The sequence below is a fragment of the Pseudophryne corroboree genome, chromosome 4 (genome assembly GCF_028390025.1).
Source record: "Pseudophryne corroboree isolate aPseCor3 chromosome 4, aPseCor3.hap2, whole genome shotgun sequence".
NCBI lineage: Eukaryota > Metazoa > Chordata > Amphibia > Anura > Myobatrachidae > Pseudophryne > Pseudophryne corroboree.
Window position 1 is genome coordinate 350,050,060 of NC_086447.1, and position 22,405 is coordinate 350,072,464.

General features: G+C 44.3%; 1 protein-coding gene across 5 annotated transcripts in view; it reads right to left on the minus strand.

Annotated features, from left to right (window-relative positions):
- LPP (LIM domain containing preferred translocation partner in lipoma) overlaps nt 1–22,405 on the minus strand; it is an 870,847-nt gene that overhangs the window by 32,294 nt on the left and 816,148 nt on the right. For all 5 annotated transcript variants that reach the window (XM_063916491.1, XM_063916490.1, XM_063916488.1 and 2 more), the window contains one exon: nt 152–330. In XM_063916491.1, the coding sequence (XP_063772561.1) occupies nt 152–330 (179 nt within the window). The remainder of the gene's footprint in view (nt 1–151; nt 331–22,405) is intronic.

Genomic DNA, 22,405 nt, shown 5'->3' on the forward strand with positions numbered 1-22,405 from the left:
TTTTACAATTTATTTTTTTGTACAAATAATAGGAATTAGACCAGTAAGCTGGATCTAAGTCAAGTAGGACTTCCACCATGATAGACTACAGAGCATTCATTTCTATATTTCTAAAAAGACAGATATATTGCGACAAAAAGAAAAACCATACTTGTGGAAATCCTCAATGCAATGAATGTGGCCGGAGGCATCCACAGTGAAAGGGATTCCATCCAGGCTGCGGAAACACACGACACAGATGAAGCACTGAGGGTGATACGCTTTCCCAGTAGCTCTCAGGATCCGCTCCATGATTGGCTTGGCACAGACACTGCACTGCTCCAGAGTGTGCTGCAAACAGAAATGGCAAATCTTAACAAAACTGGCTGGTATGTACACACATGTATATAGTACTGCATCCACAGCATTCTGCTGTATGTAAATGTCACCAGCTATTAGCACTATTATCTATTATGACCTGTTTCTGATAATATACTGTAGGAAGGAGATGGGCAATGTGTCATTTCTGCTTTAATTAACTACAGTTACCAGAACACTCAGAGCCTTTATTTAAATATTCAAGTAGTAAATGTTATGCAGGGCATGAGATATCAGGCCTTGGTATGAAGGGGCCACAGCCAGTCTAGGTTGTAAATGTCGAGGAGATTCTGTGTCGCCATATCTCTGACCACATGATTTTAGACGTCCTAGATGTCTGAACCACTCTTGCAGGCTTGGATCCAGTACTTTGTATATGCACCGCAATTGGTACCCCATAGGCTATACAACATCAGAATTCAACAATTAGGGCCAGATGTAATGACGCCCGAGATTGCCGAGGTGCCAGCCGATCTCTGATGTTTTTTTAAAGGGACAAACACTTTTAAGGCACGGTTTTGCCTTGTATGTGATCGCCCCTTTAAAAAAAAGTCAGAGATTGGCTGGCATCTCACTCCTCCGGCGATCTCAGGCGTCATTACATCCGACCCTTAATCTACACGGGTGAGTCACATTATTATGACCCCCTCTTACATTTAACGTCTGACTTGGTGGGTATATAAGGTGAGCGATAGGCCGTCTGCACACATCATTCGCTGCTGTCATGGGTAAAAGGGGCGATTTATCAGAATAGCAAAAAGGAATGATTATCGGCTTTCGAGGGTGGCAGTATTTCTGAAACAGTGCAGTTTGTGAACTGCTCGCTGTGGTGAAGGTGTATTGTAACTGGACAAATGGCAGCATTGCGAATGGCCAATGTGGAAACTGCGGAGCATCACGTGCCATTGATATGAGGGGTGAACGTTGGCTACAAAGGTGCGTGGGGGCTGACCGACACGCTACAGTGGAGCAGCTTACTGTCAAAATGAACCTGGGGCTACCAGATGTGAGTTTAAAATGACACTTCAGTGAACTCTGATGCGTATGGGGCTCCGAAGAAAATGGATGGTCACTGCACCTAGCTGGTATACTGCATATACTGCCAAAATAGGAAAAAATTATTACAATGAGCAGGTCCAGGGGCAAAACTAGATATATTGTAGGCGTCAAGGCAACAGTACAGTCCCCTATATACCACCCAATGGTGAAAAGTGTATATGACACATATAACTTTGACAGGGAATGTAAGTCCCTCTCAGCTCTGGGCCCCATAGCAGCTGCACTCTCTGCACCTACGGCTTGCTTGTATTAGTAGGAAGTTTGGGATACCATAACTGGATTTGGCTGTTGTTTTAATACAATGTACTTAGGTTCTATTACTGGGACATAAAAATATTACATTTTAGCATTTATGTGCAACAAAATCTTAACTTAGCAAAAAAAGTACGAGAAGTAATAAAAAGAGGAAAGTCAGAAGGAGATGGCAGTATAAATAATGACATTTTCTGCAAAAGGTACAGTTCTACAAGTAACATTCTGATACTAGTAGCTATGTCACTTAAAACTCCTTGTCGTCACTCATGAAATGATAGTGATAGGCCATTACCTCTACCATGGTAGGATGCTAAGCAGAATGTAAGCTGCCCCCCAGCAGGGACGTGCAGTCAGGGGAGGCAGTGCCTCCCCTGTCATTAATGACTAGAATAATACAAAGGTACTTATGACACATTTTGTGTCATAAGTAAATGTTAAATATATTAATGTAATCACTTTTTACAATGTAAAAATTGATTTAAAGTAGTTTCGGAGGCACTCAGAGCGGTGCCTCCCGCAGCCAATGATAAAGGATCGGAGGCGGGGGGCGGGGCCAAGAAATGGACAGTAAAAAGCCCATTTAAAAAAGCGCTCTAAGCGGCACTAGCTTGAGTGCCTCAGTGACAGGGGCGTGCTTTCAGCCCATATGAAAGCACGCCCCTGTCCCTGAGGTAGATATGATTGGGCACCAGATTCAGGGCGGATTGGTACGGCGGGACTCCGGGACAGTACACCCACCGGTCGTTTGGGTCCCCTACTAACCTCAGTGGCCATGCTACCCCCATTCTTGGCTGATTCATAGAAAGGAGCTGCTGCGATCAGAGATTCTGCTGCGCATGTGCAGAAACTCATTCACGTCGGGCTCGAAGCTGCAGCAATGAAGTGTGTAGGAAATGACCAGCGGCAGCCAGGCCTCTCACTTAGGTCAGGTATTGGGGCAGGCCAGTCATTGCTATACAGTGGCTGGCCCCTCCCCGTTGACCAGTCAACCTACCACAAGTTCACAGTGGTCTGCACGGATCAAGCCCTCCTCTCCTCTTCTCACCATGGTGACTGAACAGACACTCTGCTTCGCAAGAGGATCAGGGTAGGAAGAAATTGAACTGGGGGAGAGATGGCACTTACACTATAAATCACTTTAGCTGCGGCTGGGAGCGCTGAATATAGGTTGGCATTGACAACGATAATCAAAAGGATAGAGCTATGTAAAGTTCTAACATAGCTCATGTGTCTGCAAATGTCAGTCACTACCTTGAAGTCTCCTGTGAAGCTGTTGCTCGGTGTGTTTATTCCAGGCAGCCGGCAGTTAAATAGTGGCGAGGTATTCACATAATTAACTACTGACATTAATGGCTTCAGTACACACATGCACCAGTATTGTCTGTTCTCCCTGCTGTATGTTCTCTTGTTAGGCTGTGATTAACAACAGTGCCAAGTACCACTACATAAAGATAGCGATACCCGTGCTCTCCCTGGGGTCCCGACCACCTTCACAGGGACTGACTCCTTGTTGTCCAGTGTCCACCTAGAGAGAGGCCCCTGCACCAGTGCCCCCTGTCCCCCTGCCCACCTCTCACTGATTGATTGCCGCTAAAAGCCGTGGGTAGCCGCTCTCACTCTCGCCAGGATTGGCCCTACCATCACTCCAGGTAAGAGCCGGCGCCACACTTACGGGGGGCGCAGCAGCCTGACATACTTAAGCCTCCACCATCTTCGGCTCATGAACTACGCGCTCCACCCTGGCCCCACCACTGGTCAGTGTCCCCACCGCCGTAGTCAGCAGCGCAGCCAGAGAGCCGGCCGGTGTGTATAGCCAGCCGGTGTCCGTGCTGAGCACTGCTGTGTACGGACGATGGGCTGCCCTGCGCACTCTGTTTCAGAGAACAGGGCAGCCCATGGTCAGTACACAGCAGCACTCAGCACGGAGATGTGCGCAATGTGCCGGGGTATAAGGGGAGGGGGCAATTACTACCACTGTCTCAACCAGCCTGCAGCTGTAATCCCACTTCCATGCAGACCCTCCACTGCTATCCTTAACCCCGGGCGCTTCTGCTGCCCATGCCCTGGCTGCTGCTGCTCCTGCTCCCAAGACTTTGCGGGCATGGGCGGCAGCATCGGACTGGGAATTAGATGTGGGGGCGGTAGCTGGCGGCGACTTTAGCAGGCGTTGGCAGCTGGCATGGGTGTCAGTACAGTAGCGGGCATTGGCAGCGGTCATAGCGGGCATGCCTCACCAGCCACTGACCTCACTGCACGCCACTGCCCCCCAGATGTGAGAATCATGCAGGTAGGCAGATAGAAGACTGACAGAAAACCCCGGTGGCACTCCTTTTGTGCTCAGAGGACACATCTGTCTTGTATAGAAACCTACAACACTCCTTTGGTCTCATTCCAGCACACACTGTACTACAGTAAAAACAAAATGTTCAGTGTTATCTTCAAAACTGTCTTTAAAAAAATGATCAGCAAGAATGCAATTATCCACACTAAATACAGATGTCCCTGCTTGAAGCCAATGTTGTTATTATTATCCTTTATTTATATGGTGCCACACGGGTTCCGCAGCGCCAAATTACAGAGTACATAAACAAATGATCAAAACAGGAAAACAACTTACAGTTGAAGACAATATAGGACAAGTACAGGGTAAATAAACATAGCTACATCGCAGATAACACTGAAATAAGTATCAGGTGGCAGAGGACTGCTGGAGTTGATGCAGTTGAAGATTATTAAAGGAAGAGAAAGGATAAGCACATGAGGGAAGAGGGCCCTGCTCGTGAGAGCTTACATTCTAAAGGGGAGGGGTAGTTATAAAAGTTCCTTTGGTCACGCTAAATATGATAAACACTTGAGTATAAAATTGAATGCTTCTCTGAAAACCTTTAAATACCTGAATAAATATCTATATATTTGCATTCCCATGTGTAACCCGTTCAAAGTGTAATCAACCCTGCCACACTGATGTAAAGGTGCATACACACTGGGCGTTTTTGCCCAGCGTGTATGCACAGCGATAATGTGAACATCGATGGCAGGAAAAACGCTCAGTGCATACACATTGATCAATTTTTACCTGGCCCAGCGATGTTCACAGGGGGTGCACCACTTTCCACAGTAGGAGTCTGTTCAAAAAGCCCAACGGACGGTGGGGGCTGGCGATGATGCGGGAGCGCGCATCAGCGCTCACCCCCCCGGCTATACACACTGGCCGAGTTTGAGTTTAAAACGCCAAAAGTGAGCTACTTTGAGCTCAAAATTGGCTAGTGTGTATGGGCCTTAACCCTTACTGCCATTTAGGGTAAAAGTCAACAATGTATACCACCCAATCTTTAGACATGCAAAGTCAGGATAAAGTATTCCTGTTCTCCCCTTTCGGTGCCTGCCAACCGGAACTGCAGTGAAGTTTGAACTAATTCCGCATGGGAGTAGAACAAGGTACTATAGTATATATAAGGCTAGTAAAATTTTATTGAGCTGCATACTGCACAAATTGATGCTGTGATATATACATATATTTGTATTTGCATGTAAATGCATAAATATTAAATATTGAAAAATATTCTTATGCGAAAGAAAAATAAAATTATTTTACTTTACAGTCTGCATCATTTACTTCTAGGGGCTTTTACAGGTAAAACAAAAAATATTAACGTTTAATCTGAATGTGACAAACTACATACTGTATAATCAATGAGCAACACATTCCATTGACAAAACAGGACTTGTGAATAGATCCCGGCCATGTATTCAGTTCCGACCAATGTACTATCTGTGTAGAGCTTGTAAGTCATACACGTTTACATAGGTTTTATCCAGGTCTGTCTGTATCCTCCTACAGTCCAAAAACACATCTTACCACTACAATCCATTTTGAATGCAGCTGCGAGGCTGATCCTCTTTGTCAGTCCCGCCACTGCTTGCCCATATTCTACCGCTTTTATTCACATACAGTATAAAGCTATTAACCAAACTACACCATCATAACACCTCTTATCTTATCTCAAAATCTCTCCCAACTCAACCTCTCCGCTCTGCACAAGATCTGCGTCTCTCATCCGCATGGATAACTCCATCCCAGTCACAATTAGAGGACTTTCTTAAGGCAGCACCCACCCTATGGAATGTCCTCCCATGCACGATAAGACTCTAGCCTCCAAACTTTTAAAGCGTTCCCCGAAAACTCACCTCTTCAAGCAAGCCAATCAAATTCTGGAACCACACACAACATTCAGAAGCACTCATATCTAATTACATTCCATCAGGACCATCTTTGCAATCTGGTGGTACAGCTAAGCTATAGATAAAGCCTATCTTTGTGTATCCTTCCCATTTCCCTATAGATTGTAAGCTTGTGAGCAGGGCCTTCCTACCTCTATGTCTGTCTCTCATTACCCAGTTTGTCTTCTCACTGTTGTTTCCATTTGTAAAGCACAATGGAATATGCTACAAAACTGTAAATAAATAAATAATAAAATAATTAGCTGCCAACAAACAATCCCTAGTGCACGTGTATTATACGGAATATAGAATGTAAACTCCAGTGGGAGAAAGGGAGTCATATGAATTATTTATATTCTCTCTATTGCAATGTGGTATATAGATAAAATAAACATTTGTATACACTATATATATATATATATATATATATATATGTAAAAAAGTATGGCAGAGTTACAGGCGGCACTCACGGACTCACTCAGAAACGACCAAGAACCCCAGGTCTGCGTACAACGTTTCGGATTTTAATATCCGAAACGTTGTACGCAGACCTGGGGTTCCTGGTCGTTTCTGAGTGAGTCCGTGAGTGCCGCCTGTAACTCTGCCATACTTTCCCATAACAAGAGGAGGGCACCCGGCATATTGCTTGGCTGTTTGATTGGAGTGCCGGATGCTTTACATTATATATGTATATATATATATATATATATATAGCTGCAAAAACAAAAAAACAACTAAGTGACAAAACTACTTTGCTGCCTTACACTGATCAATATGACAATATGATGCACAACATTTGTACATGTACGGTTGATTCTGAATCTGTATAAAAAGAGCTCTAATGCGGGCGTTTGCAACATTTTCCGCATGCAGAGTTGCGCTGTGCTTCATCTGCAACTTTGTATGTGTGTAAAACCAATTCCTTTGCTTACCATCATTGATACACTGTGAGAGGCTTTTCGCTACTTCGGCGATGTGACCTAAGCCCCATACACATGGTGCGCTTTGTCCTATATAGTCAAAATTGTAAGAAAAGTTGGTGCAAACTGCACCGTGTGTACGCTCTTGCGATGCCGATGTATGCTCCAGCGGGATCGGCATCGTAAGAAAAAACAGACTGTGCGGCAGGGTCGATATTGGCTAGATCGGAGGCTCATGCCTCCGGGCAGTTTCTAGCTGATATCGGCCATAAGCTGAAATCCCACTGCGTGTATGCACAATGTAAAGACAAATGGCATACTGACAACCAGTAAGTGAGGACACATATAAACAGTACTTTTTTTTTTTTTTACCATTGATTTAAGCCCATTTTCTGTATATGTAATGACTGGTATTATGACTGGTACAAGGAACTACAACTTTAAACAATGTGAAGGAACAGTTTAGATAAGCTTATTTTATAATGCATTTGGCATGCACTAAACTGGCACGTTGCTCCTGTTCACATTGGAAAGTCACTTTTCTGCACAGTTGCACCCCTTGTTAAATTATATGTTTCAAGGGGTTATTTAAAACTTCAACAACTAAAAAGCAAACAGCACAAATAATGCAAAAATTGTGGGCACCTTTTCCAGCAATACTACTAACACCTCTTTTGGCAGAAATGCTTCCTAGTATTCTCTAGTAGCCAGATAAAGGTTCTATTTATGAAATAATGGCATTAAAGATTATGTTCTCAAAAAATGCTTGCTGGGGTAACAGCGAACTTTAGGTAATAGTGGCCAGCACCAGCATTTTTTAATAAAGCATTTTTTTTTTTCACCACTGCTGTCCTTCTTCAACAGATTCTCCACGCTTAAGTAATGATGGCTACAGACAGTCAGTGATATTGGTGATAGCCACTGCTGGAGGCAGCTTTTGATGAACAGCAAAACAGTAAAAGAAATGTTCTATCTGGCAAAAACAGCCATTTCATCTGGAGAAAGAGCTTTTTCTAGCTTTAATAAATATGCCACATAAGAGTCTTAGTATTCCTGCTTAGGGAAGGTTTTTCCACTCTTACTTTCAGAGCTGTTGTAGTTCAGAAATTATATGCACTTCATGTTTGAGGGTTCCCCATCAAATTTGTCTGGGCTACATGAAAGCCATTCCAAAATGTGAATCAAGTTCTTTGAGTTCTCCATGCTGGATCTTGAGGCATTTTTAAGATTGTTATCTTGCTGAAAAATATGCCCTTTGCAGCTTTAATTTCTTCATGGATTGTGGGATATGTGTATACTGTACTGTATGAAGAAACTAATTCAGAGCTGTACACTAATGCAATTGCGATTTTCTAGGCTATGGAGCTCCTGATGAAAGCAAGTGATCTGCCACCCACTGGAGAGATCGCAAACCAGTTACAACTGCATACTTATTTGCAGCCTATTTGCAACAACGGTAAACATCAACTGCACAAGCAGGTCCATGGCTGCATAGATTGGCCGCAGCACTAGCGACGCAAGCGTCACGTTTCTCTGTGTACATGATCACAGCTGACGTCAGATACACTCCCTGAAAACGGCCATGACACTCCTACGTTTTTGTCGCCACTCCCTGTTACCACCCCCAGTCATCACTCCCTGTCATACACTCTGCTAAGAAATCCTCGCTGTGAGCAGAATAGCAAAGCCACCTTTACACATGCGCAGTGTGATCGCAGCATATAGTCTGCCGATAATCGCTCAACTGCGAAAACATCAGTATAGCGTACAACTCTGAATTAGACCATACTTGCCTACCTGACCCTCCCCATGAGGGAGAAAATGCTCTGTTCCTGGACTTTCCTGGTAATGTATGATTGCCATCACCTGTGGTGAGCTAGGTAATTGATAAGAAAGGTGTTTCACCACAGGTGATGGCAATCATACATTACCAGGAAAGTCCTGGAACAGAGCATTTTCTCCCTCATGGAGAGGGTCAGGTAGGCAAGTATGAATTAGACCCATAGTTGAATACATTCTTCCGTGTAACCAAAGAATGCTTCTTATACCATTAAATGCCACACAACTCCAAAGCATCATAGAACCTTTCATTAAAAAACAAAACAAAATAATAACTGTGGTTGCAGCCAAACATTTCTCTTTTTTTCATCAATACAGCACAATGCACTGTCTTTCAAAAAATCTCAGGCTTATACAAGTATTGTTTGCATACTTCAGAAGACTACTTGTGTGATGAGGTCATATCATCACCTACCGACAACTTATCCATGCAGATGAATTCTCTGTAAGCTACAATACGAAGCCGTGTGTCAGATAATCCTTTCTCCACTTATTTTGCAGTGATATGCTTTGCATAGCTGCGCGGCTTACAAGCAATTCTATTAGATGTTACTCGGTAAACTGGAGTTGCATTTCTTATTGGCGCTTCTGAAATTCATGCTGGATGCATTTTAAAGTCCTCAGTCAATTGCATTAAGGCACTTGCTGAATCAACTTCAAAGCGTACCCTAAATTTTGCATTATATTATTGTGGGGCCCTTCTGTCTAGTTTACAATCACATGCCTCATCCACAGTCTAATCTACCCATACACAATCTGTGAACCTCAGCGTTTAAGATGTAATTGTGCAATAGAATATGCAACTGGAACAGGGGTGCATTGGTGCAAGGGGGTATAAAGAGGGAGAACTGTATATTTGGCAATAAGAGCCCCTTAGCCTTTTTATGGTGTAACATTCCAATATCCTTATATTTTACAGTAGACAGTACACTATGTCCTTTCTAAATATATCACAGCACGCTAGAATTTAACATAGCATATAACATATTATGAATTTGTGGTAAAAGCAAAGGGATCCGTGTCAGTTAGTAACCTTCCCTAGAAAACACTGCATGACTGCTTTGGCATATGTTAAAATGTAGAGATTAACACTCTCTTGTCAGATTACACTGTGAAGGGTAGAAAGGAATGCTGTGCTACCCAGAATAGAAACTTTGTAACAGCGAACAAGACTAGCTGCTGACCAGAAACCATTCCAGCATGGCACAGAAATTAAACGACTAAGTCAGTTGGAAAACACATTCAAATGTTCCAGTTCCCAATGCAGATTTAGCATGGGTGCCACAAGCGAGTGTTAAAACATTCTTTGTTCAGCAGTATGATGCCACAAATCTTTGCCTAAAAGAACATTTGCTATGTAAACATCTTTGGGGGGAAAATAAAAAAAATATATAAGAAAATATCTTTGCTTGACAGTACTTGCTCTATTCATCACAGTGGGAGCAGGCAGTGGAGGCCACACCAGTCACTCTGTACCCCGAAGCGGTGGCACTTCCACCATTGCTTATACTGTATGTAAGTAACAAATAGCCACAGAAAGACTATACTTAGTGCTAAGTTATGCTTATTGTGTCGGTATCACCACAGTAAACACGGAAGAGCCAGATGTTATATGGACAAGTACCATTTCCTTATAAATTAGCTTTATTTAGTAATGCTTAGGGGATTCGTCATAATTACTGCTTGATTGAAATATTGCAGGAAGAGTTTTATTGTGCGAGCTAGATCCACCACATTTTTGTTTCCTGTGACATTTGGACTAGCTTTCCAGCCAAAATATACATTCCATCTGTTGTGACAAGAGAATCTAAAAATAGAGTCTGAATATAAATACTTTATTCTGGATCTCATCCATAATCAAATTACAAGACATCTAGAAAGTACTGAAGGTACCAAGAGTTCTTACACTTATGGCTATTCAGAGAAGTTATATCAATTTATTCTGTACGGGGTTGGACCTTTATTTAAAGCTTTTAGCAGGGCAGTACTGCCAGACAGAAGCAGAATCCTATTAAAGGCCCCCTCCTCCCCCTCCCCTCTAGCTGAAGATGAAACGTTCTTGGAATTACTGAAATCTCCATATGCTTGCTGGAAGGGAGGCAAAAAAAAAAGTTTCTGATCACCTGTTTTCTTTATGGTTAATAGAGTGTAAAATACCAAACCTTATTCTACTCGCCTTTGGGTAGTGATTAATTTTCCTGCAAGTCACAGCCAAAATACAACTTAAACATATTTAAAAAAAAATAAGCTTGAAAGAAGGTGCCAAATTCTGCACGACTTTAAGTGCTTAAAATGTTTTCTGACGGTGCTTACAAAGTCCGCATATTTCTTCATTCATGCTATTCATTCCTAGACGCAGACATAAATACACAAAGTGTGCTCCCATCGAATGCTTAAATGGATACAAGGATGTTTAACAAAGGCAGTTCTGTGCTTAATCTAGGTCAAGAGGACAAAGTTATATTTAGCTATCAAGATTAGAGTATACTTTGTTATATGTTATAATTAAGTTGCTTCACCTCTTTTGTGCAAAGAATGTGTGCAAGTGGTCTAAAAATAATGCTGGGTGCACATTGTAGCGATGTGTACCCAGCCTAATTGAACCTGCGTACACAGTGAACGATGTTAATGAAGGACGGAGTGATCAGTGTTCCTTCCTTTATCTGCATACATGTGCAGCAAATTAAACCTGATGACTCCACTAGAGACTGTGTGCACCTGCATATTGGGCATACACACTGTCTGATGTGCGCCGGTGTGAGCGATATGTCGGTCCGATGTGTGCCCAGCTTAAGACTAGTCAGTGACTAGTTTCCACATCATACTGAAGTGGAAGATCATTATACCAAGACATAATATGATTTTTTTGTATTTTTACCTCTATGAATTATACACATCGAATTAATAAAAGTTTGTGAATTTGTTTCATATTGAGGTATATTTGGCAACACAATTGTCCATGTTCAGATTGGCAGGACACCTCCTTCACTATTCTGCTCCCGCTTTCTCAGTCTATAACCCGCTGCTCACCTCCATTTCTCTTTCGCATAATGACACATGTCATAATCTGATGGCTACAGGTTGTTCTATTTGCATACCCTTCAAAACATAGTACATGGATCAAAGATGAAGAGCGGATAATGAAAATGTGCTCAGGCCCAAGTCAAAAGTTTGTATAGGCACAATATAGGCCTCTCTATACAACATGTTTAGGTGGGAGAAACTCTGGAAATGTGTCACATTCTCACTGCGCACGCACGGCAATTAATTTGTGATGGCGGACGCAGTAAGGATTTATTTGCAAAGTGAGTGACAGGTAGTGAGCATTCCTGGAAGGAACTGGTCTGTCTGACTGTACTCTTATTTCCTTCAGTGATGTACTGTACTACAACCAGTTCAAGCTTTGACAGGTATACAAACAGCTCTGATGGAGGAAGACTATCACTTTCTCCAAGTGGGAGATACAATTACAGCACATTTTCTCTGATTGGGAGCACTTACAAAGGAAGAGGATAATTGAATAACAAAAGTTGTTTTTTTTTCTAAAATTACAATATCCTTTTTTTGACATCAAGCTAACATTTCTCAGAATTTTCACCTTAACATTCATCAAAAAGAAGAATATTTTTGGATTGTAGGAGGAAACTAGAGTACCTGGAGAAAACCCACGCAAACATGGGGAGGATATATAAACGTCACACAGTTGGGACCATGGTGGGAATCAAACCCATGACCAGTGCTGTGAGGCAGTAATGTTAACCATTACACCATCCGTTTTGCCCCTTTGAGTGTGAATCAAAGATCTGAGTGGAAAACTCAAACAATTATTTCCAAGATCATTTATTTGGTTGTTGGGCTGAATATAAAAGTATTTATTTTATGTATTTATGACAACACTAGTGTTCTAGCCATATACAGTATGTAGGATCTTCTGTCATTTTTTTTCCTGGATGCTTGACAATACTCATGCACATGATGCTTCTGCCAATCCTGAAAAGTTAGGAGGCATGTATACCTTAGCAAAATGTAATAAGATATTGCAAGAGAGTAACTGAGTGAGTGAGTAGCTTACATTCTCCTGGCTACAGACTGAATTCACACAAACTGACAAATGATGTCAAAGCAATTTTGAAATTAAATAGTATACATTGGAATTTGAGCAGTCTTATCATCAGTCTCTTAAGAAAATACAGGATTCCACAACCTCTGATACATGTACCCCGTAGGGGTACTTCATCCAGATACAATGGATCCTTAAATAAGATTTTAAACCTACCTGTAAATCTTTTTCTCCTAGTCCGTGGAGGATGCTGGGGACTCCGTAAGGACTATGGGGTATAGACGGGCTCCGCAGGAGACATGGGCACTATAAAGAACTTTTAGTATGGGTGTGCACTGGCTCCTCCCTCTATGCCCCTCCTCCAGACCTAAGTTAGAGAACTGTGCCCAGAGGAGATGGACAATATGAGGAAAGGATTTTGTTAATTTAAGGGCAAGATTCATACCAGCCCACACCAATCATACCATATAACCTGGAATATAAGTAACCAGATAACAGTATGAACAAAAAATAGTATCAGTCAAAGACCGATTCCAACTGTAACATAACCCTTATGAAACCAACAACTATATACAAGTCTTGCAGATGTAGTCCACACTGGGACGGGCGCCCTACGGAGTCCCCAGCATCCTCTACGGACTAAGATTTACCGGTAGGTTTAAAATCTTATTTTCTCTTACGTCCTAGAGGATGCTGGGGACTCCGTAAGGACCATGGGGATTATACCAAAGCTCCCAACCGGGCGGGAGAGTGCGGATGACTCTGCAGCACCGACTGAGCAAACGCAAGGTCCTCATCAGCCAGGGTATCAAACTTGTAGAATTTTGCAAAAGTGTTTGAACCCGATCAAGTAGCTGCTCGGCAAAGCTGTAATGCCGAGACGCCTCGGACAGCCGCCCAAGAAGAGCCCACCTTCCTAGTGGAATGGGTCTTTACCGAATTTGGTAACGGCAATCCAGCCGTCGAATGAGCCTGCTGAATCGTGTTACAGATCCAGCGAGCAATCGTCTGCTTAGAAGCAGGAGCGCCAACCTTGTTGGCTGCATACAGGACAAACAGAGCCTTTGTTTTCCTAACCCTAGCCGTCCTGGCTACATAAATCTTTAAGGCCATGACTACATCCAGGGACTTGGAGTCCTCCCAGTCACCCGTGGCCACAGGCACCACAATAGGTTGGTTCATATGAAATGAAGAAACCACCTTAGGCAAAAATTGAGGACGTGTCCTCAACTCTGCTCTATACACATGGAAAATCAAATAGGGGCTCTTGTGGGACAAGGCCGCCAATTCGGACACCAGCCTTGCAGATGCCAAGGCCAATAACATGACCACCTTCCACGTGAGAAATTTTAATTTCACTGTTTGAAGAGGTTCAAACCAGTGAGATTTCAGGAAACTTAAAACCATGTTAAGGTCCCACGGTGCCACTGGGGGCACAAAGGGGGGCTGGATGTGCAGCACTCCCTTCACAAACGTCTGGACTTCTGGGAGAGAAGCCAATTCCCTCTGAAAGAATATAGACAGGGCCAAAATCTGTACCTTAATGGAGCCTAACTTCAGGCCCTCCTGTCTGTAGAAAGTGGAGAAACCGGCCCAGATGGAAATCTTCCGTAGGAGCATACTTGGCTTCACACCAAGATACATACTTCCTCCAGATACGGTGATAATGCTTTGCCGTCACCTCCTTCCTAGCCTTTATCAGAGTAGGTATAACTTCCTCTGGAATACCTTTCCCAGCTAGGATTCGGTGTTCAACCGCCATGCCGTCAAACGTAACCGCGGTAAGTCTTGGAACACACATGGCCCCTGCTGTAACAGGTCCTCCCTGAGAGGAAGAGGCCACGGATCTTCTGTGAGCATTTCCTGAAGATCTGAGTACCAGGCCCTTCGAGGCCAATCTGGGACAATGAGTATTGTCTGCACTCTTCTTTGTCTTATGATTCTCAATATTTTTGAGAAGAGAGGAAGAGGAGGAAATACATAGACCGACTGAAACACCCATGGTGTCACTAGAGCATCTACTGCTACTGCCTGAGGGTCCAGAGACCTGGCACAATACCTCCGAAGCTTTTTGTTGAGGCGTGACGCCATCATGTCTATTTGAGGAATTCCCCAAAGACTTGTCATCTTTGCAAAAACTTCTTGATGAAGTCCCCACTCTCCCGGATGGAGATCGTGTCTGCTGAGGAAGTCTGCTTCCCAGTTGTCCACTCCCGGAATGAAAACAGCTGACAGAGTGCTTACGTGATTTTCCACCCAGCAAAGAATCCTGGCGGATTCCGCCATCGCCACTCTGCTCCTTGTCCCGCCTTGGCGGTTTACATGAGCCACGGCTGTGACGTTGTCTGATTGCATCAAAACTGGTAGGTCGTGAAGAAGATTCTCCGCTAGTCATAGGCCGTTGTATATGACCCTCAATTCCAGTATGTTGATGTGTAGAAAAGCCTCCTGGCTTGACCATAGTCCCTGAAAATGTCTTCCTTGTGTGACTGCTCCCCATCCTCGGAGGCTCGCGTCCATGGTCACCAGAACCCAGTCTTGAATGCCGAACCTGCAACCCTCTAGAAGGTGAGCACGCTGCAGCCACCACAGGAAAGACACCCTGGCCCTGGGGGACAGCGATATTTTCTGATGTATTTGTAGATGGGACCCGGACCACTTGTCCAGAAGGTCCCACAGAAAAGTCCTCGCATGAAACCTCCCGAAAGGGATGGCATCGTAGGCTGCCACCATTTTCCCCAGAACTTGAGTGCATTGATGAACAGACACTCTTTTTGGTTTTAGCAGGTCTCTGACCATGTTCTGGAGATCCTGGGCTTTTTCCAATGGGAGAAAAACCCTCTTTTGTTCAGTGTCCAGAATCATGCCTAGGAATGATAGCCGAGTCATAGGAACCAATTGTGACTTTGGCAGATTGAGAATCCAACCGTGCTGTTGCAGAACTTTCAGGGAGAGCGACACGCTCTTCAGCAATTGGTCTCTCGATCTCGCCTTTATCAGGAGATTGTCCAAGTATGGGATAATTGTGACTCCCTGCCTGCGCAGGAGCACCATCATCTCCGCCAATACCTTGGTGAAAATCCTCGTGGCCGTGGAAAGCCAAAACGGCAACGTCTGAAACTGGTAATGACAGTCCTGTACAGCGAATCTTAGGTACTCATGATGAGGGGGGTATATGGGGACATGAAGGTATGCATCCTTTATGTCCAGTGACACCATCAAATCCCCCCCTTCCAGGCTGGATATTACAGCTCGGAGCGATTCCATCTTGAATTTGAACTTTTTCAAGTACAGGTTTAGGGATTTTAGATTTAAAATGGGTCTGACCGAACCATCTGGCTTCGGGACCACAAACAGGATTGAATAATACCCTTTTCCCTGTTGGACCAGGGGAACCTTGACCACCACTTGCTGTTGACACAGCTTTTGAATTGCAGCTAACACTACTTCCCTCTTCGGGGGTGAAGCTGGCAAGGCCGACTTGAAAAATCGGCGAGGGGGCACCTCTTCGAATTCCAGCTTGAGCCTTGGGAAACAATTTCCATCACCCAAGGATCCACGTCTGAAAGAATCCAGATCTGGCTGAAAAGTCGAAGGCGCGCCCCCACTGGTGCGGACTTCCTTAGGTGAGCCCCAGCGTCATGCGGTGGATTTTGTAGAAGCCGGGGAGGACTTCTGCTCCTGGGAACCAGCCGAAGCAGGTGTTCTCTTTCCTCTACCCTTACCTCTGGCAAGGAAGGAGGAGCCCCGACCTCTTCTGGACTTATGTGACCGAAAGGACTGCATCTGATACTGTGGAGTTTTCTTTTGCCGTTGGGGAACAAAAGGTAAAAAGGAAGATTTACCCGCGGTAGCTGTGGCAACCAGGTCCGCGAGCCCCTCCCCAAACAACACTTCACCCTTGTAAGGTAAAACCTCCATATGCTTCTTTGAGTCTGCATCACCCGTCCATTGGTGGGTCCATAGAGCTCATCTCGCAGAAATAGCCATGGCATTGGCTCTGGAACCCAGCAGCCCAACGTCTCTATGTGCGTCCCTCATATATAAGACTGCGTCTTTAATGTGGGCTAAGGTTAATTAAATGGTATCCCTGTCTAGGGTATCAAGGTCAGCTGACAAGGTATCTGTCCAAGCTGCAACTGCGCTACATACCCATGCCGATGCTACTGCCGGTCTGAGCAAAGCACCCGTATGCGCATAAATAGACTTTAAAGTAGTCTCCTGTCTGTGATCAGCAGGATCCTTGAGGGCTGCCGGGTCCGGAGACGGCAGCGCCACCTTCTTGGACAGGCGCGTTAAAGCCTTGTCCACCCTGGGAGAGGATTCCCAACGTACCCTGTCCTGTGCAGGGAAAGGATACGCCATAAGAACCCTTTTGGGAATCTGCAGTTTTTTATCTGGAGTTTCCCAAGCTTTTTCAAATAACTCGTTAAGCTCATGAGATGGGGGAAAGGTCACCTCAGGTTTCTTTTCCTTATACATGCGCACCCTCGTATCAGGGACAGAGGGGTCATTAGTGATATGCAAAACATCTTTTATTGCAATAATCATACACTGAATACTCTTTGCCACCCTTGGGTGTAAATTTGCATCATCGTAGTCGACACTGGAGTCAGAATCCGTGTTGGTACCAGTGTCCACTATTTGGGATAGGGGACGTTTTTGAGACCCAGAAGGGCCCTGTGACCCAGTCCAATCCATGGATTGACTCCCTGCTTTCTCCAGTCTCTTATGTAATGAGGCCACACTCGCATTTAACATATGCCACATGTCCATCCAATCATGAGTCGGCGTTGCCGAAGGAGACACACCACACATCTGCTCCACCTCCTCCTTGGACGAGCCTTCCGCTTCAGACATGCCGACACACCCGTACCGACACCCCCACACACACAGGGATATATCTATAAGGGGACAATTCCCCAACAAGGCCCTTTGGGGAGACAGAGAGAGAGTGAGTATGCCAGCACACACCCAGCGCCAAACTGACATTGGAATAAAACCCACATATCGCTTTTTATATATATATAATCAATGTTATACACTCACTGCGCCTTAAACATGCCCCCCCCCCCCCCCCTCTCTTCAGCCCTCTGTCACCGAGTTCAGCAGGGGAGAGTCCGGGGAGCCAGCTTCTCTGCAGCGTTCTGTGGAGAAAATGGCGCTGTTAGTGCTGAGGGATCAAGCTCCGCCCCCTCCAGCGGCGGGCTTCGGTCCCGCTTCAATATTCAAAAAATGCGGGGCATCTCTTCATTTACTGCCTCCGCAGCCTAATGTACCCTTATATGCCAGACCAGAGGTTTATTGCTGCCCAGGGCGCCCCCCCCCCCCCCTGCGCCCATCAGTGCCCGTTCTGTGTGTGTAGCGTGTGGGAGATCTGAAGTCTTCTGCCGCCTTGAAGTCTTCTTTCTTCTTATACTTACCCGGCTTCTATCTTCCGGCTCGGCGAGGAGGACGGCGGCGCGGCTCTGGGATGAACGGCGGGGTGAGACCTGCGTTCCGACTCCCTCTGGAGCTAATGGTGTCCAGTAGCCTAAGAAGCAGAGCCTATCATTTAAGTGGGTCTGCTTCTCTCTCCCTCAGTCCCACGATGCAGGGAGCCTATTGCCAGCAGTGCTCCCTGAAAATAAAAAACCTAACAAAATTATTTTTCAGAGAAACTCTGGAGAGCTCCTCTGTAATGCACCCAGTCTCCTCTGGGTACAAAATCTAACTGAGGTCTGGAGGAGGGGCATAGAGGGAGGAGCCAGTGCACACCCATACTAAAAGTTCTTTATAGTGCCCATGTCTCCTGCGGAGCCCGTCTATACCCCATGGTCCTTACGGAGTCCCCAGCATCCTCTAGGACGTAAGAGAAATATGGTTCTATTAAGCTTAAACAAAAACTTAATGAAGTGATATTAAATAAAAGCTATACACAATAGATTAAAAGGTTTTTTTTATATTTAAATTGTTGCTCGGTACATATTTATGCGTACACATAAGGTGAGATCTGGGATAAATGGACACATTTAGCAGATATAGGCCCAAATGTATTAAGCCTTAAAAAGTGATATAGTAGAGACGGATAAAGGGTTTTTTCGCACAGTGTGCGATCAGATCTGAACTGCGTATGCACCGCAATGTGCAGGCTTAATGGCCCACTGCAACGGGGATTGCCGGTCAACGATGGGATTGTGCGAAGGATCCATTTGCACGGGCGTTCGCTAGGAGATTGATAGGAAGAAGGCATTTGCGGGTGTCAACTGACCGTTTTTTGAGGTAGTGTCTGGAAAAAAGCAGGTGGGACCAAACCTTTGAAGGGAGGGTGTCTGATGTCAAATCCGGTCCTGAACAGGCTGATGTGATTGCAGCGGCTGAGTAAGTCCTGGGCTGCGCAGAGACTGCACAAAATCAGTTTGTGCAGTCTTCTACACATGCGTTCGCACACTTGCACAGCGAAAATACACTCCTCCTGTAGGTGGCGACTATCTGATCGCAGGGAAGCAAAAATCGCTGCCTAGCGATCAGGTCTGAATTACCCCCAAAGAGTGATAAATGATCAGCCAGTCAGCTCCTAACTGCCATGTCACAGGCTGTGTTTGAAAAATGACAGAAGCTGATTGTCTGGTCATTTATAATTTTTTAATGCTTAATACATTCAGCTCAGAAGAATTACACATGCCATCCCTTAATAAAACAGTTTGAATTTAGAGAACAAGATCACTCTTGCTTCCTTGCATTGATGCACACACGCAGCATTTGTAGTCATGGAATTATGTTGTCAAGTACGGACCACACTTCCTCCTTGGTGGAGATACTCTCTGCATATACTGAAAACCATGTTGCCTTGATCTAATGTTATGCTTGCAGGAAATAGAAATGTGGCTCCCTAGCACCAAATACCAGGTCAATCCAACACTGTTGAGGTGAAGCTATGGATTAGTCTGAGACTGCTCAAAGTATTTAAGAAAATTAAACAAAACACGCATGCCTCTGGTAAATTATAATTTAACAGCAGATGTTACTTCAAAGTTTCACTTGGAGATATACTGGGCATACTGAAAAGTGACTAACCTGGCCTGCGCCATTCCACATAAAGATTAGGACCAGTACGGACAGCAACCGCCTCCCACCAATCAGAAGGATCATAATGATGATATAATACAACAAGGAATGTGGCAATAGCGCTGTTGTGAAGATACCATGGTATTGCTTAGCTGTTTTTGTCTGGCAGCTGACTGGACTGCCCCATAGATAAGCCTTATTGCCATGGGTTACAGATCACCTAGGCAAATAGTGGATGAAAGAATTTTATTATACACACACACACACACACACACACACACACCAGAGAAGAGAAGAATAGCAAAACATCAACATGCCAGGGGTTCACCACACAGCAAATTATACACTCATACGCTATATGGACAAAAATATTTGTCTACACCTGTTAATTACTGAATTCAGGTGTTTCAATCAGCCCCTTAACCACAGGTGCATAAAATCAAGCACCTAGACATGCAGTCTCCATTTTGCAAACATTTGTGTTACAAAATGGGTCGTTCTGAAGAGCTCGGTGATTTTTCGTGAAATTTCATCCCTGCTGGATATTTCACGGTCAACTATAAGTGATATTATTAGAAAGTGGAAGCATTTAGGAACAGCAGCAACTCGGCCACAAAGCCGAACACCACGTAAAATCACAGATAGGGGTCAACGACTGCTAAGGTGCATGATGTAAAAGTCGCCAACGCTCGGTTGATTCCATAACTGAAGGGTTCCGAACTTCCACTGCCATTAATGTAAGCATAAAAACTGTGGTGGGAGCTTAATGGAATGGGTTTCCATGGCCGAGCAGCTGCATGCAAGCCTCACATCACCAATGTCAAGCGTTGGCTGGAGTGGTGTAAAGCACACCAACACTGGGCTCTAGAGCAGTGGAACCTTGTTCTGTGGAATGACGAAGCAAGCTTCTCTGGCAGTCAGGTGGGCGAGTCTGGATTTGGCCGATGCCGGGAGAACCTTACCTGCCCGACACATTGTGCCAACTGTGAAGTTTGGTTGAGGAGGGATGATGGTATGGGGCTGTTTTTCAGGGTTTGGGCTAGGCCCCTTATATCCAGTGCAGGGCAATCTAAATGTTTCATACTCAGAAATTTTGGACAATACTATGCTTCTAACTTTGTTTGGGTAAGGCCCTTTTTTATTTCAACATGACTGTGCCCCAGTGCACAAAGCAAGGACTATAAAGACATGGTTTGAGGAGTTTGGTGTGGAAGAACTTGACTGGCTCACACAAAGCCCTGACCTCAACCCCATCAAGCACCTTTGTGATGTACTGCAGTGGAGAATGTGAGCCAGGCCTACTTGTCCAACATCAATGCCTGACCTCAAAAATGCTCTATACAATGAATGGGCACAAAATCCCACAGAAACACTCCAAAATCTTGTGGAAAGCCTTCCAAGAAGAGTGGAGGCTGTTATAGCTCCAAAAGGTGGAACAACTCCATATTAAAGTATGTGTATTTGAAAACAATGTCATTGCAGTCCCTGTTGGTGTAATGGTCAAGTGACCGAATACTTTTGTCCATATAGTGTAACTCACCAATGTCTGTCTCTGCTAAACTGATACAAAATCCTGTCTGCTTATCCACAGTTCTTCCCTCCTCTACCCAAGTGTTGCTCAAACTCCATCCTCATGCGGGCTCGATGGCTTGCTACAGGTTTTATTTCCACTCTATGAGTGACGTGGACACCAACGAGTTGGAATAGTCCCTGTCAGTCGGCATGCCGACTGTCGGGCTGTTAAGTGGGCGGGATACCCGCGTCTGTATAGTGACCGGTAGTCATATAACTACATCCAACAGACTTAACCTGCTCTGTATCTTTTTAGACCCCATGCAACTTAAACCCCATAATTTCAAGATTTACACACCTTATTTTGTCACACTGGTGCAATAAAAAAGTAAATGACCACACTGTCATGGCAGGTAACAGGGTCTCCAAGACATCAGCTAGTTCTATCAATTTCAGTAAGTTTAAGGTTAAGGAAATAAATTGACTACATTTTGCGGATATAGCGGATTTATCCATTAAAATCTTGAGTCCCTTAAAGTGAGTTTCAATATGTTAAAAAAATACACTGGGCAGTCATCAAGAATATATGCACATAGGGCTGAATACAATTAGATGCGAAATCATGGTAATTTAACGCAATTGCAGCTTTTAGCAGCAATCACAAATCTAAAAATAAGTCCTAAAATTAAATTGGGGGTACATAAAAATAGATAGAAGTATATATTTGGGTCATTTACACGCAACTTTGAAAAAAGTTTGCCCCCCCCCCCCCCCCCAAAAAAAAAAGATTACTCCCACCTGCAAGCCTAAAAAGACTTGTCCCACTCAAAGCACCCCAATAAACCTGTCCCTTACCTTGGACCCCAATTTCTATCATTCTGCACTTTTTCACCCTAAAAATGACATGTCATTATTGACTAATGAAAAATAATTAAAAAACGTATAAGTGCTTAATTAGTCATTCAGGAGTGTGTCCCAGGGGTTCTGAACCAAATCCTAACTTTTCTAACTTAAAATAGGGATTCTCCCCAAGTTTATCACGTGCTCAGAGGTGGGGAATTGAAATTTGTGGTAAAATTACTGCAAATCCGTTTTCGCAGACAATTGAAAAGGCACTTTTCATTATTTGCTGTAA